The sequence below is a fragment of the Phaethon lepturus genome, unplaced genomic scaffold (assembly GCF_000687285.1).
Source record: "Phaethon lepturus isolate BGI_N335 unplaced genomic scaffold, ASM68728v1 scaffold6703, whole genome shotgun sequence".
In the NCBI taxonomy this organism is placed as follows: domain Eukaryota; kingdom Metazoa; phylum Chordata; class Aves; order Phaethontiformes; family Phaethontidae; genus Phaethon; species Phaethon lepturus.
In genome coordinates, this window is record NW_010529622.1 from 24,057 (window position 1) to 37,790 (window position 13,734).

The 13,734-nt window shown below is 38.8% G+C and overlaps 1 protein-coding gene across 1 annotated transcript in view; it reads right to left on the minus strand.

The window, feature by feature from the left end:
* The window catches only part of ZNF451 (zinc finger protein 451), a gene marked incomplete at its 3' end in the record, with an annotated part of 27,114 nt that extends 13,960 nt beyond the window's left edge, over positions 1–13,154 (minus strand). The window contains 5 exon segments of the mRNA XM_010283989.1: positions 391–541; positions 1,145–1,256; positions 2,821–2,946; positions 4,164–4,247; positions 13,074–13,154. Coding sequence (XP_010282291.1) covers positions 391–541; positions 1,145–1,256; positions 2,821–2,946; positions 4,164–4,247; positions 13,074–13,154 — 554 coding nt within the window.
* Positions 13,155–13,734: the final 580 nt, after the last annotated feature.

Here is a 13,734-nt window from a genome sequence, read left to right on the forward strand (position 1 = left end):
TCTTTCCCTTCATTGAATGCAATTTTTAATCTTACTATCAAGTTGTGCACGTTAGCCTTTTACTCTTTTTCAAGTTTGGATGAAGAAATAATAGAACTGGAGAACAGAAATCTTGTTTCTCAAAAAAAAAAAACAACCTAAAAAAACCGCTCAACAAGAGGAAGAAATCAATTCTGAATAAAAAACCCAAAACAAACAAAAAACCCAAACCACCAGCCAACCAGGAAGTTCATTACATCATCTATGTAAAATCTGTAATATATCATCCGCTCTCCAAATACAATTTTGTCACTGTAGGCAGTTTAAATTAGACTTGATGCTGATGTCCTAAGGTCGAGCATATTCTTTCATTATCATTTCTTGCACTGAGCTCTTGCACTATGTCCTTACCTTTGAAGGTGACCTAGGAGAAGATGACCATTATCAAACTCTCTGTTGCAATGCATCACAGGACAAGATATGGGACTGCTGTTGACTTGCGTCTGACCTGCCCTCTTATAAATGCCCCTTTTTCCACTGTTAACGGTGCCTGGTTTGAGACCTGTGTTATAAAACAAAGCACTTAAGCCTCTATAATTGAGATTATGGTTAAGAAAACAAATAAAATAACATACAAGCCCTAAAGCTTTTAAAAATCATGTTACATTGATTCTTAAAAGTACGCTAACAATGCAGTGTAAATCTGCTCTTTCAAAGAATCTGTCTCTTCAATCCCAATTAGGATCATTTTTCAAACACTTTGACACCCTTCCTCCAGATCCTCCAAGCAATACTTTAAATTGACTGAAATAACTTCCTGAAGTTATACTTAATTATGCAGACATTTTCCTGAGTAACAGTTCAATATTTTTCCTTCTAGCAATTTTGCTTATAAAAGCAGTTAACATTGCCTTAGTGGTTATTAGACTTTGTATATTAAATTTTCTAAGTAGCAAACCAGTAGAAAAGTAAGTTTTATGGAAATGAGTGTTTAAGAACTTTCAAATGCCACACTCTAGCAAAGTTGTTATTGTAAGATTTGGTTATGTGTAAGAGGCACCTGCAAGCTCAATGTCAGTATTGCTCAATGCAATTATCAGATGTTCTATTCTGCAACGCAGGACTTAGAAAACATATCACTGAAACTTAAGTTTCCTATTCTTACCTGGCATTTTTAACCACTGGTCCACACATAATCTTGCAGCTTCTGTGTCACTGTGTTCCCGAATAAATTCTAGTTCTTGCAACCCATGAGCATATTGGGAATCAACTTTCTCCTGAAGGGGAAAACATATTAGGCAAGGTGACAATCAAATTTAAAAAAAAAAAAGAGAATTCAAGATTAAATATGTATACCAAAAACTTACATGTGGGTCTCAAAAACTTAAGGAAAAAAAAAAACCCCACACATAAAATCCTAAGGGGAAAAAAAAAAAAATCTTACAACTTGACTGACTTCTATATAACACAATAAAGATGGAATGTAACAGCAATAAAAAAATAAAATATAATGCTAATTTTTGTGCCCTAAAAAAAAAGCTACAGTTTAGGTCAATTAACTTACTTTTACTGTACCTACTGAAGTTTCTGAAGCATATATATAACCAAGGAGATTTTTAAGATAAGATTATAAAAAGAAACAAACAATAACAAAATTTTTAAAAAGGCAACACAAAACAGGTATTGAAACCAAAGAGTCAATTTGTTGCATTGCTGAGGCAAAATAAAAAAATAACTTAAAAATGGCAGTTTCACTTTGAAGACTAATATTAATTTGGCAGATTGCATTACCTCATGAGGAGTGAGGAGCTGCTCAGCAGCAAAATATTCATCATTAACAAAAGGATGTTTTTGCCTTCATTCTCAGACTACTGTAAAAGCTACATAGCTACCTCCGACTCCACTTTGCAATTGAGAAACTGTATGTGGAGACATTAATAGATTCTGTTTTAACAGATTAACAGATCACCAAATTCTAAGCGGAGGAGACAGGAGAGGGATGTAGGCCTCTGGACTTCAAGGCTACCTTGGACTATAACAGCCTTTCACTCTGTTGTATTACAGTTGCACAGCCTATTGTAGACTATAACAAGCTGTAACTATAATAAAATTATGTGACTTTAAAAGCCATTAACAGTGTTCAAAAAACTTGTCTGGAAAGTCAGCATGTTCTACAAATACTGGATTTGCATTTGTCCCTGTTGAATTTCATGAGGTTCTTGTAAGCTCATTCCTTCAAGCTGTCCAGGTCCCCCTGATAGCAGCCCTACCCTTAAGCCTATTGACTGCACCTCCCAGTTTGTAATAAAAATAAAAAATCCACACCTTTCAAATGGCTGCACAATACAGTTAGTACGATTTGATTTTAAAATTATGATTTATACATATAAAAATTTATCCCGTTATAAACTATTACCCAATACAGAGATGTAATGTGGCAAACGGCTTCCCAAAAGTCTCAGACAAAAGCAGGTATATAACTAGGTTTGCTGCATGGTGGTTTGTGATAACTGTTATTTTTCAATTATCTAACCAGAATAACTGATGCTAAGGTCCTTCTGCTATATCTACAAACAAGAAATCAAGTTTTTGCCATTGGCTTGCATGACTTTCCCCTCGCCTTAGGCAATGCAACAAGACTAGCAAATTGATTAGTTAAAAGCCACTGAAGAAACAAAGTCTGTATTGTGTTTCAAATGATATCCCAGAAGCAAAAACCCCTAGTTGCCAGTTCCAGGTCTGGCTCACCAATCTTTTTATTACTTAGTAATGAAAACAAACACATTCTTGACTACAAGGCCTATATTATGCAATTCTACTGAAACAAAATACATACAATACCTTAAAGGCTTTGTTTTTCTCTTCTTTTTGCTGTTTCTCTACTTCAACATGGCGTGCCAGACGGTCCAAGGTTGATGCAACTCGTTCTTTCTGATAGTCAATGTGGTCTTTACGCTTGGTATTTCTCTACAATTGAAAAGTTGAACTTTTATTTGGGAATTGTTAATTAACAGGCACTAACATGGTGAAAAATGACACCCAAGCATCAGGACATAATTCAGTACAGATATTCCAATTCTAAGTTCCATGATCTACCTTGCCAGTTTTCTCTTCCTATTTACCAGCATCTGTAACTTCTGTTAAAAAACAAACAAACAAAACAACCCCCATCTCCCTACATACTCAAGGCAATTCCATATCTACGTTAGCCTCACCAAAGCACTAGAAAGGGCATGGATGATTGTGCTGGGTGTCCTAGAAGTCTCCTACAAATTAAAAATTAAGTAAATTTGTCTAAGTGGGTAAACAAATTTCCTAAAGATTTCAAAGCCAACATGCAGCCCATCTGAAAAACTGATAACTGATATCATTCTTGCTCTAAGACAACATTGCCTAGTATCTTCGGAAAGGCAGATCATTAGCTTTTTCTAGCATAAGGTATAGGCGATACACTGTAGTTTGCTCCTCCCACATGATCAGCTCTAGCAGTCATCACTGTGGAGTGAGCCTATGCATGTACAGAAGGTCCACCTTTCCTTAAGAACTAGGTTTATTTCACACATCCTCTACTGCAACACTGGACAACAGAAGTCAAGAGGTGGCCCCTACTGCCGAAACCAACTCTAGTAGAGTCATTCTCAGTCACTGCCCCTTTCCAAGGCTCCTCAGATTAGGCACAATAAGCTTGGTGGATACAGGAATTGACCAGCTTAGGAGGAATTATGAAGAATGTGGCTGAGTTAAGAGCAGGCTGTGATCAGAAGAAGGTCTCCAACCTATAAATTACTCCTAAAAAGTTATTTTAGAAGGAAAAGCCTTCGGAATAGGCCAGATACATTTGTAGCCTAGAGACTGGAGACACTGACTTCTGAGGTCACTTGTAAAGTGACATTTTTCTTCAACAAGGAAGCTTTGTGGCTTCTTGCTGAAGCCACTGAAAGGCAAATAAAAGTTCCGAGTTCATTTCAAGAAAGCAAACGATGACTCTGGAAAAAATGAAGTGTTGGCATGCTTGCCTTCCACTCAACAGTAGGTAAAAAAAAAGTTTCATGTTGGTTTATTTATTTATTACTTGTTAAAAATATCTCTAACTAATTTTTGTGAAGAGTAACTGATGGGAAAAAATACAGGACTAATTATTTTATTCAACTGAGAAGTCCCAAAATACACTACAACATACTCACATGAACAGAAGAACTGCTGTTAGGTTCTTCATCCTCACTACTAACAAGGTCAATGCATTCAAGTACAGGTCTTAAAGGTCCTTCCTGAAAAAAAGTGTTAAAAACACACACAACAGCATTAAATTGTCTTCCTCAGATAACATGTTGCATGCATTACAGCACATTGTCAGCATTAGCAATACCTGGAGAATTTCATCAAGGTTTCAAGAGGGTGCAATAACGAAATTCCTGCATGGCAACTTTTCCACTTAACAGACTAATCCACAAAATTGATGAAACATGCAAATAAATAAGTATTCATCAATAATTAAAATATCAACTTAACCTACAGATATCAACTAGGGGAAAAAATAAAATCAACAGTCTTGGCTTGCTTAATAACTTCATATTCTTCCCCTTCTCAATCACCTTTGATGCACATTTTAAAAGATGCTTGACTTGAGCCATTAATTCAATGGTGTATTACCATTAATAGCCTGGGTAGCAGGCTTTTACCAAGACAGGAACAGTCTTAGATTTCACTAAGCGATGATAAATGTTTTTTGGGGGTTTGGTTTGGTCAGTTTGTTTTTAAAAGACACAAATTACATACCAACTCCAAAAGAAATTAAACTCCTTAGGCATTTCAAACATTAAGAAAATGGGAAACAGTTTCATACAGATTTAAGCCCTCAAGACTACTCCTATCTGAGCAGATATTCCCTATGCAGGTTACATGTGTCTTCTCTGTACTGGAATCACAATGAAGGGGAGGTTTTTTTATTTTAAAAGAAAACACATTTCACCCACTCACAACACATACTCAAAAGCAAAAAGACACATGTCCAAATAGTCTGTCCAGCATTCAGTTGCAAAGATGTGCACCCAGGAAGCCTAGTCAGGACTCTGTGCAGCGAGGAGGACAAAAGACCCTGGCTATCAACAAGTACTTAGGTCTTCACTATTCTTCCTAGCCTGGCAGCCATGTGCTTCTTTTGCATATTTCTGATCTTTCGTCTCTCTTGTTTCTGCCCCCTCATTAAAGGCTATTGATTGTTTTTGTCTCCTCCTCCGGAGGTCTTAAGGCTCTAGCTCTGTTCTTTGTGTTCTGCAATTATCTTAATGGTTTAAACTTGTGCGAATGCTGTCCTTGCTCTCCTGATCTCAGTGTCTTCCGAAAGTTCATGTAGATGGTCTGTGACCTCAGTAACCTGCTAGTCTAGGTAGCATCAACACCAGTTGATTTACATGCCTTCATATGCCCCCTTTTTTAATTCTATCGTGTGCTTCCATAAGCTCGTGCATACGTGTGTGTATTCCCATTCACTCTCCATTCATACAGACTTTAACATTTCTACTACAAGCTTCTGGTAGATAGCAGAATGTTGGCACAAACTTGAAGAAGCAAACAAAGAAGAAGAATTAAGGTCAGGAACCCAAATTAAGCATGTAAGTCATAAGTTTTTTAAAGAAGATATACAGCTCCATCCACACTCACTGCAACAAGTTTTTAAAGGCAAAAAAAGAAGCAGTGTTCACATAATCTAATGCCATGCAAAAAAAACCCGTATCATGCTATAACATTATCACATGTCAACTAAATAAACAGTATAAGGAACATAAAACAGGATAAGTAAGTCTACATACACCAAACAAAAATATTCCTAGCGACTCTCATATCCATGGTCACAGATGTACACATCTTCAGCATGAGGCAAAGTTAACTAAAATCTCCACATACCATAAAAAGTTTTCCATCAAAGTTCTGAAAGTTATTATCTAACCTCAAAGTAAATAAACCAAAACCACAGACAGTTTAAGTTTTTTGGTATTGGTGGGGGCAGTTTGTTGTTTGGTTTTGTTTTTTTTTTTTTAAAAAGGCTGTACATGCAATACCATCTCCATCATATGACAGATTTTTTGACTAAAGTGCAGTATTAGCCATTTGCCTGGCAATATTACTGGCAGATACCCCACAGCTGTTATATGCTTGAAAGGTATTCTTTACTTGTTAGAAAGTTAAGCTTTACAGGGAGAAGAAAGACCTATGATAGTGAGCAGGCTGACTTCCTGAAGAGCTGCAGTTCTATATCCACCATTTCTGCCATGTATTTTGCAGTGTCCTCAAGATCTTCACAATCAACCAACTAGGGTAGACTAGGAAAATTTACTGCTTCATGAGAAGCAGCAGAGAGAACAGCAGCATGCAATTATCTCTGCTGTCCCTACTGCATCTCATTCTTTACATTATTCCACCTTTCAAGGTGGTAAAGCTGTTCAGCTGGCCAGGAATAAACAGACCTCATTGTCTCACTGGGGAGGAAAAGGGAGATCTCAGACATATGACAAAAGCTTATATGAATCAAGCTGCATGCCTGAAATTACTCCAGAAGAGTGCTTAACTTTTTATGATTAAATAAAGAGAATATGGTTTTCTAAATGAAATAAAACACACATGACAGATTTGCTTTTGTAGAAATTGACAACCTCTATAAAATTACAAGAAATTAAATCTTTATTAAACAACAGGTGTTAGAAAGTAACAGTTCAAAGACACACTCGGACCACCTGACTGTCCAAATCATGCGTTTTGAAATTTTCAACTCTGATCCCGACAGCTATAGCTTCTTCAAATGCAGATATTTTCCTTATTTCTGTTTACTTACTCCCTGGGTTCAGCAACTGATTAAAAGTTAGGAAACTAGCAGCTGAAAAGCAGCGTAATTTGCTTTCAAGCCTAGGAAGTTCCAGGGACCAGAACAGTACATTCAATTTAACACAAGTAATATTACACTCATTTAAATGTTGTTTGCATACATGAAACATTCTTTTTTCCTCCCAAATTTTGTGCCTCTTACTACACAGTTTCTATGTACTACTTTTTGGGTTGCATTCCCATTTGAACACAAATGAACTATGGTAATTCTTTAAAATTACTACTCAAAGATATACACCCTTATTTTCCACAAAATGGGGAAAAAAACAAGCCAACCATGACACCATCTGCCTATATACACTCCTGAATAATAATGCAAATCCCAAACATAGCATTTATTTAGGCTAGTTTGTGTGTCATTGGTTGGTAGTTTTACCTTTAGATGAAGACTAGAAACAAATATTGAAATTAAGAGTGTAAGAACTATAATCCTGGGGCTGATCAAGAACTAACCTGTGCTACAAAAGATTATTTTGAGAAAGTATAAGAATTGGGGAAAACAGTATAAGCCTATTCCAAGTATATTCACTCAGCAAGTGCTTAAGTCAATATGTGAGAAACTTGTTACCCCTTGTCCTATTGCTACAGGCCCTGCTAAAAAGTCTGTCCCCATCTTTCTTATAAGCCCCCTTATAAGTACTGGAAGGCTGCAATAAGGTCTCCCCAGAGCCTGCTCTTCTCTGGGCTGAACAACTCCAGCTCTCTCACCCTGTCCTCACAGGAGAAGTGTTCCATTCCTCTGGTCATTTTTGCGGTTGTCCTCTGGACCCTCTCCAACAGGTCCATGACTTTCCAGTGCCTGGGGCTCCAGAGCTGGATGCAGGACTCTAGGTGGGGTCTCACCAGAGCAGAGTAGAGGGGCAGAATCCCCTCCCTTGACCTGCTGGCCACGCTGCTTTGGATGCAGTCCAGGATATGGTTGGCTTTCTGGGCTATGAGTGCCCATTGCTGGCCCATGTCCAGCTTTTCATCCACCAGTACCCCCAAGTCCTTCTTGGCAGGGCTGCTCTCCATCCCTTCATCTCCCAGCCTGGATTGATACTGGGGGCTTGCCCCAGTCCAGGTGCGGGACCCAGCTCACTTGGCCTTGGTGAACCTCATCAGGTTCACGTGGGCCCATGCCTCAAGCTTTCCAATGTCCCTCTGGATGGCATCTCGTCCCTCAGGCACAGCAACCACACCACTCAGCTTGGTGTCATCTACAAACTTGCTGAGGCTGCACTCGATCCCATTACGTCACTGATGAAGATATTAAGCACTACTGGTCCAAATATGCCCCCCTGAGAGACACCACTCATCACTAATCGCCATCTGGACATTGAGCTGTTGACCATTCCCTCTGGATGCAACCAGCCAGCCAATTCCTCATCCACCCATCAAATCCATCTCTTCAACTGAGAGAGAAGGATATTGTGGGGGACCATGTCAAAGGCCTTACACAAGTCCAGATAGACAACATTGGTAGTTCTTCCCTTGTCCACTGATTTGGTCACTCTATCATAAAATGCCACTAGGTTGGTCAGGCAGGATTTGCCCTTGGCAAAGCTATGCTGGCTGTCATGAATCACATCCCTGTCCTCCATGTGCCTTAGCGTAGCTCCTAGGAGGATCTGCTCCATGATCTTCCCAGGCACAGAGGTGAGGCTGACGACAGGTCGGTAGTTCCCAGGTTCCTCCTTGCTAACTTTTCTAAAAATGGGTGCTGTATTACCCTTTTTCCAGTCTCCAGGGACTTCACCTGACTGCCAGGACTTATCAAATACCATGGAGAGTGGCTTGGCAACTCCATCAGCCAATTCCCTCAGGGCTCTGGGATGCACCTCATCAGGACTCATAGGCTTGTGCATGTTCAGGTTCCTCAGGTGGTCTCAAACCTGATCTTTTCTTACAGTGGGGGGACTTTGCTCCTCCAATCCCCGTTTTGCAGTCCGTCCCCTCAAGGGGCATGGGAAGAGAGGTTGCCAGTGAAGACTGAGGCAAAGAAGTCACCGAGCACCTCAGCCTTCTCCTCAGCTGTTGTCAGTCTGCCAGCCTTGTTCATCAGGGGGGTACTTCTCTATTACTTCTCTAAACAATCTTCAAAAGCCACTGTTCTCACCAAGCAACAGCCACACCACTGAGCAATAAACCAATGGCTAAACTGCAGTTATTGTGGTTACTACAAGAATTTCTAGATTTTAACTGATAGAAAATGATCTTTTGAGTCTCCAGGCAGCTGGGGTGATTCTGCTGTTATTCATAGCTTTGACTGAAAGCATTAGTATTAAATCAACAAAACTGTAATTTCACTATGCTGTGCAAAATACCAATTGTAACAGTTAATATAACCAAATCTGTTTAATCAGCATCTGGTAAAGATGGAGCCTCATATTCACCTTCAAGGACAGTTTCTTCTCAAGGAGTTCTGTGAAGCTTTTGGAGGCAGTAAAACTGAGCTTTCTCAAAAAGTCCTAAACTGTGGTCTCTCTCTCTTCCCTTCCCTCATTTTGATTGATCTTTGGGTAATCAGGTCTAGCTAACAGACACCTAGTTCACTGATACATCATGTAAGGTTTTTTGTTTGTTTTTTCATTTTTTAGCTTTATGTGCATTCAGACCAAATACCCAGTTTATTAAAAAGCACAATTAAACTTATGCATAATTATACACACAGTAGCATAGAGAAAGCATGAAACTAGCTTTCAATATATATGACCACAGACTTTACATATCTTTGACAATGCAATTATGCGAGCATAATAGTGCATACACACTAATTATCATGGAACAAACTTACATTAAAATAAATTTAAAAATCTGACACACATTGTACTATTTGTGCTCTAAAAATTTGTTGCAGCAGATTTCCAACTTTAAGACTGGTGAGTAACTGACCAACACTGTGAACCAACATGCACTTATAAAGTTTTGACTTCTGTAACCTAGCAAATACAAAAACCCAAGTCCCTGGCTGACTTGGGTTGGGAGCAAAAATAAAAGTCCTGCTTCAGAGATGCTTTGTTACACCTCTACGATTTTATTCTTTTCCTGCTGTGATGCAACTGAAAGCCAGAGACACAAACATCTGAGTCTGCATATCTAATATTTAACACCTCAGGATGAAAGGAAACAAAACATTTAAATGGTAACTATCATGTTTCAGCAAATCACTTGTTTTTGGTATACCCTAGGGTCAAGTGTTCTTCAGATATCATTTTTATTGGGAAATAACAATTACAAGGAAAACAAAAAACTCTACCTGTTCCTTAAGACCTCTTTAGGAACTCAAAGAACTGTAATTGTTTTTAATGAATCTTTTATGAATCAGTTTTTCTAATATCTTTGGTTCCCAAAATAGGCCACAACTCCTCTTCAGGTTTGAAATAAAAACAAACATTCATTTGCAAGAACCCAAGTGGCTGCTCCAACTCTTCCAGGACAGAAAGGGGCTCTATCTTTTGTTATGAAGTGCAGTCAAAACACTGTAAAAAGGAAAAGCTGCAAAGTATATGAAGTATGTTTGTTTTTACTGGATCTCAAATTGAAATCAATTTACAGCTCATTATTGAATCAGCCAGAGCCTACGGAAGTACGTTTTCCTTTGAATTCAGACTTTTAAAATAAAAATCACCAACAGTGAAGAAAACTTGGTGTAAATGTAACATTGCATCAGAAAATGAAAGTAATTTTTAAATACATAACTCTTCAATTTTCCAGTGGAGTTTTGTTTTGGATACATAATCTATTTTCTGTAAACATTTGTTATGTACATATAAACATAAATACCATCCTTAACAGCATTTGCCACTGTAACTCAACAGAGGAGTCAGGAGGTACTTGAACACTTCATGTATTATTTTGAGATCTCACAGATTAACAAAGGTAAGAGGAGCCCTGCCTAGGAAAGCCACCAACTTTATCTGGGATAAATTCTATTTTTTTAAGTATAAGCAGCATAATAATGAGCCTCATCTTTAAAGAATTAATCAGGAAAAAATATGAGTGGATCAATACCACTAAATAAAACCAACAAAACAATTCAGTAGGAGCCCAATGCTTTTCAGTACAGACTGTGGCAACTTGAGTAATCCGCCTGCTTAAGTGCTATGGACCCCATTAAACCTGTGAATCTCTTTACTCTTGCCCCATCCTTCCCAAGGAAACAGAATAGGATGGTCTGGCCCCCATTCTAAGAAATTAAGTCACAATGAACAATGGCTTTCATTGTAGATTAAGTTGTATTTTTCTGCTAGTACGCAGAACTTAAAATTTGATTATTTTAAGTGGACAAAATATGTTGTAATGCAGAATCAAAACGTGAGAATTTATGGAAGAACAGTTGTAAGCTTCCTGAATGAGGGTGAATCTGACTGTAAAAGCTCAAAACCTCTGGCAGCAGCAGAGGTTGCTTTTGCTCCATCAAATGGGGAATTTTTGTCACAACCCTACAGTAAGAATTCAAACATCCTAAGGCAAGTGATTGGAAAAAACCCCCACTCACAAAAAGCCCCCCACAAAATACCCAAAAACAAACAAAAAAACCCACTCTAAAACAACAGACAACTTTCAAGGAAAAATAAATATAACACAGAGATCACATGGCCTACAACCATTTGTTTTCTATCAAAAGGAGCACAGGCTGATATCTCCAAGTGGCTTCTCCAATTTATACAGTACCACCTGGTGCACTGGGACTTCAGGACATGCAGAAAATAGTACTTGGATGACCAGGCAGCATTTGTACACAACATTTATGAGCCCTATACACTTTTAGTCATACACATTATTATATGGAAACAATGATCTAAATCCAGCCAAATAGTTTAGAAAACCTTCTGCAGAGTCCAAGTTCACCCTCACTTAGAAGAGCAAATAGGAGATTCGAGGACACACTGCTGACATTAGGTGAAGGCCAGTGTCACACACCTTTCCCCTTGTACTCATCAATGACAACAGTAAGCTCCTCATCTCAAGATACCAATCTTGCACAAACACAAAATCATCACTGGGACCACAAAGGCTCCACATTACCCACAGGCGAAACCAAGAAAAAAGAAGGTAGCAGAAGCATCAATTTCAGTCAGTCTTTTCTTTCAATTACTGCTCTTGGTGCTCCAGCAGCCCTTCAGTCATTACACATTCAAAGCTATACCAGCTTCCTCATTCTTTGCCCAGTGTTTCAAGAAAGATGAAGATTATACAATGATGCTACACATGAATGCTTGTGTGTGTATATAATGAACTCATTAGTCAATTCTGACTAAATCAACTAAAAGACCAAGAAGTCTCAAAGATAATCAAATACTTATAATTTTCACAAAAAAGTACACATCCTTGAGCACCTTAATATCCCCGCAGAAGATGTCTGTATGTTGAACTTAGGCTTTAACTAAACACCATACAAAACAGAAAAAACCCTCTATTTAGTTATTTTTCAGCATCAAAAATTAGACAAATCCATAGGAGACTAGCCATTAGTCATCTGGGCATCAATTAACCACTTGATCTTATTCACATGATTTGCTCCTTAGGGAAAATCATCTTTCTGTTCTTGCATGTATGCCTGCCATCCAGCACCACTCCACTGATAACGGATTGAGGCCACAACACAGGTAGCTTGAAAAACATTCTGCTTTTCTTGGATATTCAACAGATATAAGTGTCTTAAAGTTACATTCACATAAACCACAGGTCAGCATTAGACTTGGTGTTGTACTGCAGCTACTATATTAGGGCTTCACTATTTGAGAAGACTGTTTAAGGGCCTCTAACCCATTATTTCCTTTCTCTTCCTCTAAACAAAGTATAGCAGTTTTGACATTGTTTTGCAGAGTGAGCAGTGCTTTATTCCATTAACTTCAGTTGGACAATTTATGAAGCAAATGCTATGCAATATGATTGCAAGAAAAGTAACCACAGTAATTTCTCATACACCCCATTGATCACTGAAATCCTCCACTCACCTGCAGGGATACTCACAACTACCTTTTCTGTAGGACCAACTGACATCATTTTATACCCTTCCAAAGAAAGACTAGATAAACCTTTAAAATAAACTTGTTATCTGCCACGAAGATTTACAAATAAGTTATCTTTAAGTCCAAAAGTAATGCCTTCCACGGAAATCTAATCAAGATCATCAACAGAGTACACAAAGACCCCCTCCTATTTTATCGGGTTACCAAGAGCATATTTACAGTAACAGGCAGTACATTTCCGGTTCAAGATTTACTTACTCCAACGAACTCTATCTCATCTTCACTTTCAGAAGCTGGCGATTTGCTCTTGTGAATGTTGACAGAGCTACAAGACGCCATTATCTAAACAGAAACAAACCAAAATATGCTTCATCATTTTACTTTATAATTTTCTTTTACTACACAGCATTTTCCATTTTATGCCTACTTTGGCTTTAAAGCCTATCTGCGCTCAACAAGCCTCTCTGTATCATTCACTGACAGTCATACCAGAATAAGTGATAATTTTGACTCAAATCACGTTACTATATTTTTCCAAATATGCAAAACGTGGCCTAATCTACAAAGCATCCCAACACCTACATTCCTCCAGCAGCCACAAGCTATAGCGTGCCGCCAGAGTTCAACAACATGCTTAAGTCTGAAAACCTTAGCAAGAGGCAAAACCGGAGCTCCAGCCTAACGGCGCTGTACTACCGCTAGAACACAGGGGACGGTTTGGCACCAGAGGCGGGGTGAGCTGAGGCGTTACCCAGCAACTACGGGTATTTCCGATGCCTTTGGCCACTTTAGGACCTCAGCAGAACCAGACGGCTTCTTGCGTCCGACCAAGAGCCGTTCCGCCACACGGAGGATCCCCGTCAGCGGCGCGGAACCGCGGCCCGCCCGAGGGCGGCCCCGGCAGCACGGCCCAGGCGGG